Here is a 16,413-nt window from a genome sequence, read left to right as displayed (position 1 = left end):
TAATATTCATAATCATATTTTTCGATGTGAAAAAAAGTACTGAATATGTTTTTGAGTCTGCTTTTCTTGGACTCTGGAAAAAAAAAATTGTAGGCCATGAAATTGACTGTAAATTAACATGAAGTTTTCAATGTATTTCCCAAAGTCCAGATGTATATTAGGTTGTTCATTGTCTTGTTTATATAGTCAAAAATAGTGTTTTAATTAGTTTAAATGTAAGTTTCAATTTTTAGTCAATTTGCAGCAGGTGGAATTGTTAACAGTAATTTGAAAAATTGGATAAACTTATCCTTTTACAGTTTTGTTGTCTGTTGAATAATTGTTTGATGTGAAATAGAGGTTAAACATGTTTGCCTGTATGCCTAAAATTTTGAAGAGGAGTATTAGAGGGGAAAAGAAATTGATTCATTTTAACTCTAGATGGCAGTTAAACACAACTAACAAAGACCAACTTTTTTGAAATATAGAGAAAAACACTAAAACATACACATACGTTCTGTTTTAGTAGCCAGTTAATTATATTCTCAAAATGATGCCTCAGATTGATATTACTAAATAAACATGTGTAAGATGTAATTACATACAAGTGAAATAAATAATGAAAGACTGTAATTGCAAGAATTTTTTTCACCTGGTACTATGGCATACACCCATGTAATGGTTTATATTGCTAGTATTTTGTCACTTTTACTAACATTTAGTTCAGTGTAGTTTCATTTTATGTACAATTATTTACCAGTATCAATTCAAACCATATACCATTGGGAAAACTATTGCACATTTAATGTTTTGAAATGTTTAAGTAGAAGCACAGCTTATTTTCATGAAGTGTGTTCCATAAAAGTAGACTCCAAAATCTGCCATAGATATTCATGCATGTACATTTGAGATGATATTTTTATTTCTTTTGCATTAAAAAATATTTTACATCTATTTAAGTCATAAATTTAGCTTATTGCTTTCTGGGATGCTAAATTATGTTTCTGTTAGTATTTATGAGGAAAAAGAAAAGCTTGTCAGATAATACTTTGCTCTCAGCTCATGGTCTTAGCTCGTAGTGTACTATCATTTCTATAGACTTGTAGAGTACAACTATTTCTTGTTTTTGAACACCATACATTGATGTGTTATCTAGCAAATAGTACAAAAGTAACTTAAAGCAGACCTAAGGAGTCTCATCTGACTTGTCAGATGGCTTAGAAAAGGAAAGGATATGATATGTTTTAAAAATGCTTTTATTACAGATTTTATATGAAATAACATAATCCTTTTGAGAGGACTTAGTTGATTTGGTTCTCATTTCCTGTATTTAGCAGTTTATGTTCTGAGTATCTGCTGAATAGTGGATTAGCTCAATAGATGGCAGCTGATGCCCTGGGTAAAGGGACTTGCTCTACACTTTAAGTCCTGTGAAGTTGCAAGAAATACTGCTTTCATGCATAAAGGTATGGAGGTGCAGGTCACCTTGCTGGAAATGAGGAACTTGTTGGACACCTCAGATCTTGGAATCAGCATTTGCCTTTCAGGTTGGTTGCACAAAAAATGTTCACTAGAATCTCCAAGTGTTCCTGTGCCTTTAGAATTGTTAGTACTTTTTGAGACAGAGTCTCGCTCTATTGCCCAGGCTGGAGTGCCATGGCATGATCTTGGCTCACTGCAACCTCCACCTCCTGGGTTCAAGTGATTCTCCTCCCTCAGCCTCCTGAGTAGCTGGGATTACAGGCACATGCCCCCATGCCTGGCTAATTTTTTTGTATTTTTAGTAGAGACAGGGTTTCACTATGTTGGTCAGGCTGGTCTTGAACTGCTGACTTTGTGATCCACCTGCCTCAGCCTCCCAAAGTGCTGGGATTACAGGCGTGAACCATAGTGCCTGGTCTTTGCCTTTAGAATTATTTACCTGGACTCCAAACTCTTCATAGCAGTATTGTTTCATAATGGGTTCTTCATAGATGTAGTGGAATATATTTAAATTGGCAAAAGGATCAATGCTTTCTTTTCTTTTTGAAGCAACATAAAAAGTCCCATGTTACTCAAAAAGTAAAGTAAAAGAATTTTTTTCATTTATTTTTAGAGAAGCTTCTAGTAGAATTTTGTAAGAATAAACAGAGTTGGTCACCTTCAAGATTGTTGCCTTGCAAGAATAAAAGGTGCTAGAGCTGCTGAATTTTGAGGTGAAGACAGAAACCTGGATTTTCATGTCAAATCATCTTACTTCTCAGTGTTAGCAATTAATTCAAATAAAAAAATACAAAGCAAAAAATTTAAAACATACCAACAGACAGTTTGAAATCTTTAATGCATAGCACTCTAATTTTTTAACTCATTTAAAAAATTACATATATTGTAAAACCGATTGCTTAAAATCTTTTAGTTACTAGATACAATCCAGTAATATTTATTTGAGGTTATACTTTATTTTTGGAGTCTTTCTAAAAGACTTCTATTTCATATCCACCATCAGTGTCTTGAATAATATCTATGGATATCTGATCCTATCCTTTACATTTTTCTTCCTAATTTCATTATCAAAGAATAACCTTAAATTAAGTTTTGGGAGTCTGTTGTTATAGGTACTGTATGCTACCTACCTTGTGTCCAAAAATCCAGGAACTAATGAAACATGATACCTTCATCATTAGTTTTCTTTATCCTATGTTTTTCCTTCTACAGTACTCTCTATGGTCTTAGTGATTTTTTAACAATGTAAATCAGAATTTGTACCTCCCCTCCTTAAACTCTATAGGGGCTTTCCATTGCCCTTATAACAAAATACATACTCCTTGGCATGGCCTTTAAGGCCCTGCTTGATCGATCCCTGCTTACCTCTCTCTCAACTCATTTCTTACTAGGTTCCCCTTTCTTCACTCTGATCTTGCTGATGTACACCAAGCTTAGTCCCATTTCAAGGATTTTTTCACCTGATGTTCCCTTTCCCTGGAATGTCTTCCACAGAGCTTTTTATGTTCTTTGCTGGTCACTTCTCAAGAGAGGCTTTCCTGCCTACCCTACCAAAAACAATCCCTTTCGCCATCATTTTCTGTCTTCTTACCTTGCTTGCTTGCTTGCTTGATTTATTTATTTATTTAACTCAGTCTTGCTCTTGTCTGCCAGGCTGGAGTGCAGTGATGCTATCTTGGCTCACTGCAACCTCCGCCTCCTGGGTTCAAGTGATTCTCCTACCTCAGCTTCCCGAGTAGCTGGGATTACAGGCACCTGCTATCACACCCAGCTATTGTTTGTATTTTTAGTAGAGACAGGGTTTCACCATGTTGGCCAGACTGGTCTTGAACTCCTGAACTCTGGTAATCCACCCACCTCGGCCTTCAAAAGTACTGGGATTACAGGTGTGAGCCACCATGTCCGGCCTATTTATTTATTTATTTAAAGTAATACTTTACCTCCGTCTGATGTGTATTTGCCTACTTGTTTGTCTTTCCTCTCACTGACATACATACATTTTGTGAAGACAGGAACCTTGTCTATCTTGCTGACTGCTGTATCCTCAATATGTAGAAGAAAGCCTAGGCCTGTTCAGCTGAACAGAAGTGTAAAATAAATGAATAAATAAAGTCTAGGTAACCACTGTGACACTGAATGGTAGAAGAAAGACCTCAACTTTGGAAAGGGCTGCAGAAGCAAAACTATGAAGATACTGTACGTATGATGCAGGTACCTCAATGCTATACATTTGACATATTTACCCACCATGTAACCCATCACACAATAGCTTTTATTCAGTTTTAGAAATTTGGCTTTCTATATGATATAATTAAAAATTGGTATATTAGCCGAGGCAGGTGAATCACGAAGGTAAGAGATCGAGACCATCCTGGTCAACATAGTGAAACCCCGTCTCTATAAAAATACAAAAATTAGCTGGTGGGGTGGTGTGCACCTGTAGTCCCAGCTACTTAAGAGGCTGAGGCAGGAGAATTGCTTGAACCCAGGAGGCGAATTCAGTTTGATTCAAGCTGAGATCGCGCCACTGCACTTCAACCTGGAGACAGAGCAAGACTTTGTCTCAAAAAAAAAAAAATTGGTATGTTAAACATCGTTTCTAGAACTGCATTCACATAAATGACTTACTAAATTCATGAAATGTGATTTTTATGTTTTTACATGTGGACTACAAGAATATGAAATGTATTAGAAAGTTATCCTTTCTGAATCAACAATATAATATCAATAATCAATAATATAATAATCAATAATCAATAATATAATATCAGGACATAGGCATAAGCAAGGACTTCATGATTAAAACACCAAAAGCATTGGCAACAAAAGCCAAAATAGACAAATGGGATCTAACTAAACTCCAGAGCTTCAGCACAGCAAAAGAAACAATCATTATAGTGAACCGGCAACCAACAGAATGGGAAAAAATTTTTGCAATCTACCCATCTGACAAAGGACTTATATCCAGAATCTACAAATAACTAAAACAGATTTACAAGAAAAAAACAAACCCATTCAAAAGTGAGTGAAGGATATGAGCAGACACTTTTCAAAAGAAGACATATATGAGGCCAATAAACATGAAAAAATGCTCATCATCACTGGTCATTAGAGAAATGCAAATCAAAACTACATTGAGGTACCATCTCACGCCAGTTAGAATGACGATCATTAAGAAATCTAGAGACAACAGATGCTGGAGAGGATGTGGAGAAATAGGAACACTTTTACATTGTTGGTGGGAGTGTAAATTAGTTCAACCATTGTGGAAGACAGTGTGGCGATTCCTCAAGGACCTAGAAATATAAATTCCATTTGACCCAGCAATCCCATTACTGGGTATATATCCAAAGGATTATAAATTCTTCTATTATAAAGACATATGCACACGTATGTTCATTACAGCACTGTTTACGATAGCAAAGACTTGGAACTAACCCAGATGCCTATTGATGATAGACTGGACAGGGAAAATGTGGCACATATACACCATGGAATACTATTCAGCCATTAAAAACGATGAGTTCGTGTCCTTTGTATGGACATGGATGAACCATCATTCTCAGCAAACTGACACAAGAACAGAAAATCAAACACCGCATGTTCTCACTCATAGGCGAGTGTTGAATGGTGAGAACACATGGACACAGGGAGGGGAGCATCACACACTGAGGTCTGTTGGTGGGGACTAGGGGAAGGACAGTGGGGGCGGGTATGGAGTTGGGGAGTGATAACATGAGGAGAAATGCCAGATATAGGTGATGGGGATGGAGGCAGCAAACTGCATTGCCATGTGTGTACCTATGCAACAATCCTGCACGTTCTTCATGTGTACCCCAGAACCTAAAGTGCAGTGTACGTGTGCACACACACACACATAAAGTTACAGGTTAACAAGTCAGAAATAGTTTCAAGGAGAAGGTCATCATCTGAGCATTGAATAGGAGTGAAGGGGAGAGCCTTTCAAGTGAGGGGTATGAGAGGTAAACATCTCAGTGTAGGAATGAAACACTATGTGAATCAATGAATAGATTGGGTTTCTCTAGAAAAGACTGTGAGTTGAAGAGAGGAGGAAATGCAAACCTGGATAAATGGTAGTAGTAAAGAGAGGAACGGTGATATCATTAAAGAACTATTGAATGCTCTAAGCAGGATTGACAAGATTAAATTAGTTGGTTTTTAAGGGAGATTAAGTGACAGAACTTTATATTTGCATTTAAAAAATGTTTTTCAAATACATCCATTAAACACATTGCCTTTTATCCCTTTTGCTATATATCTCATGTGGCTTACACATAGCCTGTATGATGCAAACTTAACAATGTACTTTGATTTCTTCAGACTCTCTGCCAAAGTGTTTTTTTTTTTTTAAGACACACTGGTTATTCTTTAATAGTGGCGTTAGTCTTGGCTTTTTGATTTGTTTTCCTGCTTGCGTAACGTGGATATGAATCTGAGTATAGGTTTCTGTCTTCATTCGAGCTGTATTAAAGCAACATAAGCATTCCTTCTGCTAATTTTAGCTCAGTACATAGGGATTGTGGTGATTGCCTAAGCTTTTCTCTAAATAAATACCTTAATGGCAACTAATTAGGTAGGCTACCATTAAATCGTATTTGTGGAACATCACCTTGAGTGCAAAAACATACCTACTCAAGTATTGACTTTCATTTGGAAAATAAAAACAGCCTATAAGAATATGGCTTTAAATAGAAAATATTTTTACCTGTTCACATAAATTATTTTAGAGGAATAACCTCCTATTCACTGGGTATAGAATTCTGAGTTGACAGAATTCAACACAAATATGCTGCTCTGTTGTCTTTTGACTTGCATGGTTTATGACAAGAAGTCCTCCATAGCTCTTATTTACTTTTGGATAACGTATTTTTTAAACTCTCTCTGGCTGCCTTCAAGGTATTTTTGTTTTTGGTATTTACAATATGAAAATAATACGCTTAGGTCTGATTTTTTTTGACGGGGTGTGGGAGGCCTGGTCGTCCTGCTTGGTGTTCTCTAATCTGCTTGGATCTGTGGTTTGATGCCACAAATACAGGAAAACCTGGGCCATAATTTCCTCAAGTATTTCTTTTGCCTCTTTATCTCTTTCTTCTCCAGTTATGCAATATGTATATCATTTGATATTATTGCACAGTGTTTGGATTCTCTACACTGTTTTCATTGTTTTCATCTCTGTATTTTATTTTGGGTTATACATATTAACCTGTTTCCATTGTAGTTTTATTTTGCATTTACTTAATGACTAAATATATTAAGCATATGTTTATGTTACTTGCCAGCTGTGTATCTTTGATGAACTATCTGTTCAGCTATTTTGCCAGTGTTAAAAAATTGGATTGTTTCTTATTATTAAATGGCAGGAAATAAAGAGAAGTCAAGGAAGACAGCTAGATTTTTAGTTTGATTACCTGAGTAGACGTTACTACTGTTAGATGATAAAAGACTATGGGAAGAACAAGTTAGGGGGAGAATTCCAGTTGTGCTTTTATGTTAAGTTTGTGATGCTGATCAGATATACAAATGGAGATGATAAATATTTAGCTGGATATAAATCTGGAGTACAGGACATAGATCAGGACAAGATAAATACTTTGGGAGTCATTGGCATATAGAAAGTACTTACTTCCATGGATTTGGTTGGAATTACCTGAGGACAGAGGCTGGAAGGAAAAAAGGGCTATTTTAACAGAAGCTTGGGCATGCCAGTGTTTAGATGTAAATCCAATAATGGAGATTTCAAGTAGCAAATATTGAGGTATGGTAAAATCCCATCAAACTCTGAGTAATTTTCACTCTGCAAAGGCAGCTAAGGGAGTTGCATTTTTCAGACCCTCGGGGGTTCTTAGCATGTCCTAACCAGTGAGATAAGAGAAACATTACAAGAAAATCTCAGAAAAGAACTGCTAACCATGTTGGAATGTTCTAACACAAAATTCAGTTCACATATTCTTAAGTAATGTGTCTTAAGCAAGAGGTGTCTTAATAACAAATATGAACGATAAATTCTAAGTTCTCATAATTATTGTCCACCTTTCCATGGAAAATGATGTTTCATATCTAATAATCTATTATAAGAGCCCATCTCATATAGCTATTTTTAAATGGTCATTTTGAAACATTGTCAGGATTCCTGAGTCTGGAAAATGTTAAATATGTTACTGTTTAAACGCCAAATGTTTTAACAAAACTAATTATAACTTATTTAATGTAGTTTTTTCTTCCTTCAGTCAATAGTGTTGACACAGGGAACAGATAACAGATATTTATATAGTGAGATACTTTCACCATATAAATACTAAAATATGAAGTACTAATTTATGGCCACTTCTTCATATTACAGTAACGAATGGTTAATGAGGTCAAGTAAGCATAGGGTAAGGGATGATGATGGTTATGGTAATGACAGTGATCTACTGAAAGTAGCGAGAGATAAAGGAGATAAAAATCGGCTGAGAAGAAAAGAATGATCGTTGTTTGTATTGGCTTATAGAGTTTGGGGGCAGAGATAGAGCACTGCTGCTAGTAAAGGAAAGAACATTCACCTTTTTCATAGTATTGTGCAATATTCTGTGCTTGGCCTTTGACATTAAAAAATATTATGAAGCCTTCTGTTGCACTTTTCTGAAATTATGGAGCTTTTTTTAGGAAAAGAAAACTTTCTTAGAAGACTTGGAGTGGCTTAAATGGTTACAAGAGAAATATTCAAGCTTTGGGGCATCATGCATAATTATCCATTCCCTTCTTCTGCCGCTCTTTTCTGGACAGTAGGATATATGTGTTGCTTTTACTACCTACTTTCATCCCCATTCACCTCTCTTGGATCTTATTTGACTTTGTTTTGATTTTTTGAGACGTAGTCTTGCTCTGTTGCCCACGCTGGAGTGCCGTGGCAGGATCTTGGCTCACTGCAATGTCCTCCTCCCCGGTTCCAAGCGTCTCCTGCCTCAGCCTCCTGAGTAGCTGGTATTACAGGCGTGTACCACCACACCTCACTAATTTTTGTGTTTTTAGTAGAGATGGAGTTTCACCATGTTGGCTAGGCTGGTCTCTAACTCCTTACCTCAAGTGGTTGGCCCACCGTGGCCTCCCAAAGTGTTGGGATTACAGGTGTGAGCCACCACGCCTGGCCTTTATTTGACTTTGTGAGCTTCCTCATTAGTGACAGAAATTTCTCAGTATTTCTGTTTAATTGGGCAAGTTTAGGTAGTTGCCTCATTATTGACAAAAGGTCTGCCAAGCAGTTAGATAAAGCAGAATTATATGATTCTTAAAATGGCTAATATTGAGTACTTACTATATCTACTATCCCAAGATCTTTGCATGCATCATCTTGTTTATTCCTCAGAGCAGTGCCATGAGGTAAACATTAGTTTCTGTATTTTACAGATGAAGAAAATGGAACTTAGGAAGGTGAAGTAACTTGCCTTGTAATACTGTACATGGCTGAACTGACTGGCACCCTTGGCTTTTTGACCCTAGTCTTCCTCCTTGAACATTTTTTACTGTATGGAAAAATGTTTTCTGAGTTCTAGTACCTAATTTAATATAAACAGAATTTTGTCAGCATAGTATGTAATAGAGAGTGTCTGTGATTACAGGTTTTACTTGTTTGCTCACATTGGTGCACAAGTCTTTTTTATTCTCTCCCTAAAAACCATCTCTACTATACTGCCAACTAAATATTTTGGAATAAATTGAAGAACTAATTTTTTTAAGACTAAATTATCATCTTTGTCTCATCTGACTTGAAATGCCTCTGCCAACAACTTTACATTCTATATAGAGTATAACTAACATGTGGTCTGTAGTAGACATGCAGGAAATGCTTATGGAATGGATCCTAACATAGTGCTAAAGATGTCTGTGGTTCAGAATGTTCTCTGAAGCTTTGCAAGGCCCACTGGATATTGCCACACAGCCTGCCTTTACGCCCTGCAAGTGCAGGGTGTGGGAAAGGGAAAGTAATTAGTTTATAGGCCAGTAACTACAAGTCAAATGATTTGAAATTACCACAAATTAGATGAAGTTAATTTCTGCTTTTCAACTTTTGAGCAACATAATTGTTATATTCAGATTAACTGTTGCTGTAATTATCCTTTTCTGCCAAACTTAACTTCATCATCACAAAAGCCGATTTTAACTTGCTAGTAACCAACTTCTGGTTACCATCTTCTAGTGCCTTTATGCGATTTTACTAACATAGGCAGAAATTTAAAGCCATCATCTTTAATCCTGTCTCTGAATCCAGGCATGGTCAGTAGTGATTTGTTTCTAAATCTTAAAGTTCCACAATTAGCTGTTTAAAAATAGAGTTTTGGACCAGTTGCTTTTTGTACTCTGGTTTCTTGTACTCCGAGCATAAATGAAGCATAAATGTACTCTGGTTTCTTGTACTCTGAGCATAAATGAAGCTTCCTCATCTAGGGTTTTGTCCTGGGCAGTAAAAGCCATCAAGTAGAAAATTGATTTTTTAAAATGCTTTTGAATAGTCATAACTGCTGCTTAATGGAATAATCTTGAGTGGACTTAGAGGCAGTGAGTAATGTGGGAACCCACTGTGTTGCATGCTGGTTGTCTAGGATTTTCATGATGCAAGACTTAGAGATACTTCTACTGCCACACTTGGTTGTTGGTTTACTAGACTGAGATGGAAGATGGTGTCAAAATTCTTACTGGATATCTCAGAGGCAACTGCTCACAGGATCCAGGCAAGTTAATTAAATGACTGATAATGGCTAGGCCTAAGGTGATAGGGAGCAATGTAGACTTTGGTGAACTGGAGAGCATATATTCCATCTAAATAGGACAACTACTGTTCATTTCTGCCTTTTTATTGCCATGGGAGAGTGTGAACCTGTTACACCAACACCCAAATTTTTTAAAGGAGCTTGAAACCTGAGTCTAAGTGCGAAAGTTTCATTTGTTAAATATTGGTAACTAATACAAATTTTAAAATTATGAGCCAAATACAATGTATCTGTGGACTGAACACAATCTACCAGCCATCATTGTGAACCTCTGGTAAATCCTATGATATAGGGTAGTAGTTTCCCCATGGGTACAGTTTGAGGAAGACTAGGGTTATATCCTAAGAGATTCATTCTTTTGTGCTAGTGTCATTCTTCCACATACTCTTCACACATTTTTTCTTAAATTCCTCATGTCTTAGTGAGAGTGAAGTATCAGCTCTTATCTCTATGGGAAGAAAAACTGGGGCCTTGGTAGGAAGAGCTGAGCACCTGATGTGGAGTCACTAAAAGTCAAGACAGAGTAGTAGACCAAAGCTGCTAAGTTTGGTACTTGTATACCTGTTTGAAAATGTCAAAATTCCTTGTTAAGTAGAAGCAATTGTACTGATCCTACACACATAGATTCTCCAGAAGTCTTGCCAGGATATATCCTTTATCCTACATAGTAAATATTAAGAGAGTTGTTACAAATCTAGTTAATATACTAGAGAAAATAGTAATTCTGTTTACAACTCAGCAGCAGAGTCATAAAGTGAATAAAGTTTGATTTCTTAGACAAGCAGATAAAACTGTCATTGTTTACTCTTTAAAGGAGAAAGAACATTGATAAATCAACTCAGCAAAGACCCTTCTTTGGTTTGCTGCCTGTTTAAAGATGACTACCAATGTTCATTTTACTAACGTGAAAACTTAGAGGGTTGGTGGGTATTCATGTGATCTGTTAAGGGAGACTGGTAACCTGATTTTATTGGATATAAACATTTTCTTAGAAATGCTCAACACTGCTGAATACATCAAAAACCATACTTTATTTTATGTATAGCAATACAATTTACATATTAAATAACACTATAATAGAATGATTTGATATAGTTTAAACAGAAGGAAAAGGGAAAATTTTCAGGTTACAAAACCCCTCCCCCGGAACAAATGAAAAAAAAAAAAAAGCACACTTTTTCCAAATGGGTCAATGCGACAAATGTATTCGGTGACTATGTCTAATTCCTATTGCACAAATGGTCAATGGAATTAAAAAGAAAACCCAACTTTCACAATCACTGCCTCAAAGAAATAACACATGTTGGATTCTTTTGGAATGCAAAGATGGTTCTTGCTACTTCAATACACAGGAAGTTGAATTCACATATCCACCACAAAAAGGAAAAAAAACTATGACGGAGTTGAAACTAGAAAAAAATTAGCTTTATATGAAAATATAAAATTCTATGATTATATACCATAGATACAAAGTTCCCAGAAGATGCTTACCCAAGCAACAAAATATTTACAGTTTTAATGATTTTTAGCTATTTCAAAATGAAGTGAAAGAAACATGAGTCAACATGAAGGCAGAATTCTTTAGAAACAATGGCTGCTTGCTAGTTTCAAATGTCCTAACAAAAAAGGAGTCACTACCCCAAATGTTGGAGAGTTGCGACATTTTATAAAATCGACTGTCTCCTTTTCTGGAGATGTTTATTTCTTAAAACTCAAGATATTTTTCTTGAAATTAATTATCCTCTGTAGAAAATGCTTCCTTTTGCAAATATTTAACAAAAATACTAAAAACAGTTTAACAGCTAAGACAAAGTAGAGGCCAAATATCATTATTACAATTCTTTCCTATTTGTAGCATGCCTTCTTTCTAGAGATATAAGTAAAGCCAGTATCGTATGTTAAATGGCAACTAAGGGAAAGCACGGAGGGTTAAGTGAAATTACAGCCGTTAAAAATAAAAAAGCAGGCATTTTCCCTTCATATAAAAATTCACTGGCACCATTTGAACATAAACTTTAGAACACAGGAGTTGAAAATGCATTTCCAGTATAACTGCTAAATTCTTAAGACAAACTACATTTTGATTATTCTTAAATTATGATGAGTTTGGGTTTTTAAAAAAATTTTTGCTTAGAATTAGTAATATGTATCTTTGGTAAACTGGTATCTATATTTTAATTTTAAATATAGTATATATGCTTTTAAGAAAAATTCATAACAAGGCAGTTGTGCTGTGTCATTATAAGATAATTAAAATTATTTACTAATTTCAGTATGTCACTCTGGGCTAAAAACTCCAACAGCCAGACGTTGAACATCATAACCTTTCTTTGACCTTGCTGGACTCTTCTACTTGAAATAGACTCTACAGCTCTAAAGGCATAAAAATTAGGAAGACCAATTAGCTAATGTTATGCTTTTTTAAAATCAGAATCTAACTTTTTTCGTATTGAAGATATCTTGGCTATAGGAAGTAAGAAAGAGTTCTCCTGATGGCAACAACGTGTCTTTTCTTTGATGTCCAGCACAGCCACTTGGTCTAATCATTGCAATTCATTTTTATATGATGTGTCCATTTTGTTTACGTAGTGCTAAATTCATATACACAGTTTATTTTGTAAAGTAGCACACATTAAATTGCAATAGCTGTTTCCTTTCCCCTGAGTGCAAGTGTTAATAACCTTGTTATGTACTTAAGCAATGTGCTTATGTCTCAAAGAAAACTCTGTCTTTGAAACTCTGCCTCTGGAAAGATGCAAGCTATGTATTTGCCAATAACATATGAATAATGATAGTGAGGATATGCTCTCTGATGCAGGGGTGAGGACCTGCTAAATATAACTGTCCTCTCTGAAGTGTGTTTGGACCACTTTGGCAAGATGGGCAAGTAGCAATTGCTTAAAATTCAGTGGGTCAGGATATGGAGACTTTGGTTCAAGCTCACTGGAGACACACAGATTGCTCACAGGGAACTTCTAAACTATTATTGTTTCTATTTACTAGCTGCTTTATCATGATTCTGAAACCACTGTAAGAGATAGCCACAGAATTGCATTGGAGGGTACGCCTTTCCATGAATTGAGTCTATAAATAGCACAGGAGGGAATACTTGCTATTTGTTTTTGAACCAATGTTTACTTTTATTAAGAAAAAATTACTGAGAAAGGGACCATGAACCCTAACTCGAAAATTACTTTTGAACGTCAAGCCCACTTTGCCATCTATTAAAAAGAGTTAACTCATATCAATACTCTGTACAACTAAAATAACCCACTAAATTGACTAAAAAAAGTCTAGCTCATTCCTTGTCTGATTCTCCTCAGCATCTGGCAAGTTGTAATGGTCCTGTGTTCAAGCTCTTTACTTGTGTTAGGTAGAGCTTTCTGTGTTACCTCTGGTGGGAGCAGAGGGGCTGTAAAGGTGTCTGTCATTTAGCACATGCAACTGAGCATTCTCTCTTGAACATCTTATCTCAAGACTAGCTTATACAGCTCTTGAAAAGCAGAGTATTCCAAGTTGTTGAATCTATGTATTGAAAAGATGAGATTAACCCTGTTAAGTTACGCAGTTCATGAAAACTCCACTGACCTGGCCTTTGCATTCAAATTCTTTAACTTAGCCCATAGCCTCTTTCTCCTTAGCCATTCTGGTCCTCAAGCACCATTCTGACAAACATTATGAACGATAACTCAAGATAAATAGAACCTCAGTGCTGATCATCATTAATGTTTAATGCCTACCCAGATGGCATGATAGCAGCCAGCGTGGCCTTTGTGTTGAAGTTAATTGACCTAAAAAAATAAACAAAACCCTATTCTTCTTAACAGGCCCAGTTCTGGTGGTGATTTCACTTTTGACAGAAGCTGTCCCTCAAAAGCAAACGTGCAATAGAAGAAACAGATCTCAGTAAGTAGCTTATTTTTCTGACAAACACTACTGAAATTTCTTATTAATGCTCCTAATTTTCTCATTATGTACTGCAGGGTGAATATGGCTCCAGAGGCTGCACCAAATAACTTCCTGGGGCTCTAATGATTATTGGTATCTTTTACTGATGTGTATCTGTTCTTGACACTAACCTACACAAAAGCATACAAAGCCATCTCCCTCTTTTAAAAATTGAAAATATGGGTATCACCTTTAATTAAATATTTTAATTTTCTCTCTCCAAATCAGATTTATCTATATGCGGGATTTAAATAGTCCCAAGACTTTTGCTAATATGGTATTTCCAATTTAATCTTAAGTAGAATAATGTATATAATTAAGAGATTTATTATAAAATATTTGGCAAAGAAGGAAAGAAAAGAATAGTAACTGTGTAGGTAGTTTTTATTAGATTGCTATACGAGTAATAGGGAATTTTTAAAGGACTAGTTTCAAAATTAAACACCTGCAAAACTTTTCATTCTTCTACCTACTGTGATGTGTGGTATTATAAACCAATAAGCATTAATGGAGAATAACTAAAGGGTCTCACAACTGAGTTGTATCTAATATTGCCATCTCACTATTGTCAAAGATAGCCCTGATTTTAGGATGTAGCTATTTTAGAGAGTCAAAATGGGGGCCGGGCGCAGTGGCTCACGCCTGTAATCCCAGCACTTTGGGAGGCCGAGGCGGGTGGATCACGATGTCAAGAGATCGTGACCATCCTGGTCAACATGGTGAAACCCCGTCTCTACTAAAAATACAAAAAATGAGCTGGGCATGGTGGCGCGTGCCTGTAATCCCTGCTACTCAGGAGGCTGAGGCAGGAGAATTGCCTGAACCCAGGAGGCGGAGGTTGTGGTGAGCCGAGATCACTCCATTGCACTCCAACCTGGGTAACAAGGGCAAAACTCCGTCTCAAAAAAAAAAAAAAGAGAGTCAAAATGGAAATAACACATATTGTCCATATAGCTACTGTGAAAGCTGTAATAGAGTTATCCTTTATTTTGACACATTTTTTAAAAAACTGTGAATATAACTTTGTAACTAATAAGGGATGTTCACATGAAGCAGTTCTTAAGCCTTCTAACTTCTTAATGGATCTCTTAACCATCAAAAATGGAACTGTTTCAAGGCCATGACATTAATAGACCTTTTTAGCTCCCAGTAGCCTGCTAGTCTGTAAAAGAAAACAATGCTATCCACTCCATTAAAATACAGAAGGCATACAGTATTGAATAGTGCCTAAAAAAATGGGAGAGGAGGACTGAAGAAGAGTACAGCATTGCCTGCTAGTAGAACGCAACTGCTTTAGCAATAATAATTATAAAATCAATATTCACTGTCATAACAAAGACCTTCACTGTATTGAACTAAAAAAAAGTAGCATGTATGTTGTCATGGAATGTCACATCAGGGTTTGCTGTTGTATAAGATTATAGGCAGTAACACTGATCATATAGTGCAAACTAGGTAAAATTGCATGTCATTGTGTGAAATGAACAGAGGTGCAAATGCTCAGTAGGATACCATTAAGACATAAAATGGCAAAAAATAAATATCAAAACTTTCATCAGTGTAAAAAAGTAACTGGGTTATTGTATAACCTAGAGTCTGGCAAAAAAGGCCTCAAAAAAGTTCTCAGTCTTCAGAAGTTTACAAATTAAGTGCCCTTTCAGGATTCCAGTCACACTAGAGACTCCATGCTCTCAGCAGGGTCTGATTCATCTGCAATTAAAACAGCACCATTTTTGTCCACTGTCATGGGACCATTTCCATTTTCTTTAGTGCTGACCAAGCTGAGCATTGCTTTATAGACGAACTGGTATTGTTCCTGAAAAACAAGAGGAAGACAGTTTGAGCCAAAGAACAGCTTAGTCATTTCATATAAGGTGGAAATACCAACTAAAATGGTAAATGTGAAAAACACACTAGAGAAACAGCAATAGTATAAATGTTAGCTAAGAAACTTAAATCATTTTAATCCATTAGAATCAAGACCTATACCTTCTTCATGTCCTTTTGATCTCTGTTAGCTTGGAACCAATCTCAATGTTGATAGTTCATCAAGATAACCAGAGAATACTGTCCTCTAAAGCAGGGCTTCTCAACCTGAGCTCTACTGACATTTTGGGCTGGATAATTGTATGGTGTTGAGGGCTGTCTTGTGCTCTGTAGTTTGCTTAGCAGCATCTCTAGCCTGTATCCTCTAGATGCCATCCATCTGCAGTTGTGACAAGCAAAAAAGTCTCCA

At 36.1% G+C, this 16,413-nt stretch overlaps 1 protein-coding gene and 1 long non-coding RNA gene across 5 annotated transcripts in view; one reads left to right on the top strand and one right to left on the bottom strand.

Moving 5' to 3' along the window:
• LOC135270841 (uncharacterized) overlaps positions 1-16,413 on the top strand; it is a 43,071-nt gene that overhangs the window by 5,766 nt on the left and 20,892 nt on the right. For all 3 annotated transcript variants that reach the window (XR_010339001.1, XR_010339000.1, XR_010338999.1), the window contains exon 2: positions 14,057-14,135. This is a non-coding gene — a long non-coding RNA (uncharacterized LOC135270841). The remainder of the gene's footprint in view (positions 1-14,056; positions 14,136-16,413) is intronic.
• The window catches only part of PTPRG (protein tyrosine phosphatase receptor type G), a 765,140-nt gene continuing 759,968 nt past the window's right edge, over positions 11,242-16,413 (bottom strand). For both annotated transcript variants that reach the window (XM_064367285.1, XM_064367284.1), the window contains one exon: positions 11,242-15,993. In XM_064367285.1, the coding sequence (XP_064223355.1) occupies positions 15,847-15,993 (147 nt within the window). In that variant the 3' untranslated portion in view covers positions 11,242-15,846. The remainder of the gene's footprint in view (positions 15,994-16,413) is intronic.

The sequence above is a fragment of the Aotus nancymaae genome, unplaced genomic scaffold, assembly GCF_030222135.1.
Source record: "Aotus nancymaae isolate 86718 unplaced genomic scaffold, 86718_ANA_hifiasm-v0.15.2.pri h1tg000067l, whole genome shotgun sequence".
NCBI lineage: Eukaryota > Metazoa > Chordata > Mammalia > Primates > Aotidae > Aotus > Aotus nancymaae.
The sequence above is the reverse complement of the archived record's forward strand: the minus strand, read 5'-3'. Positions and strand labels throughout refer to the sequence as shown.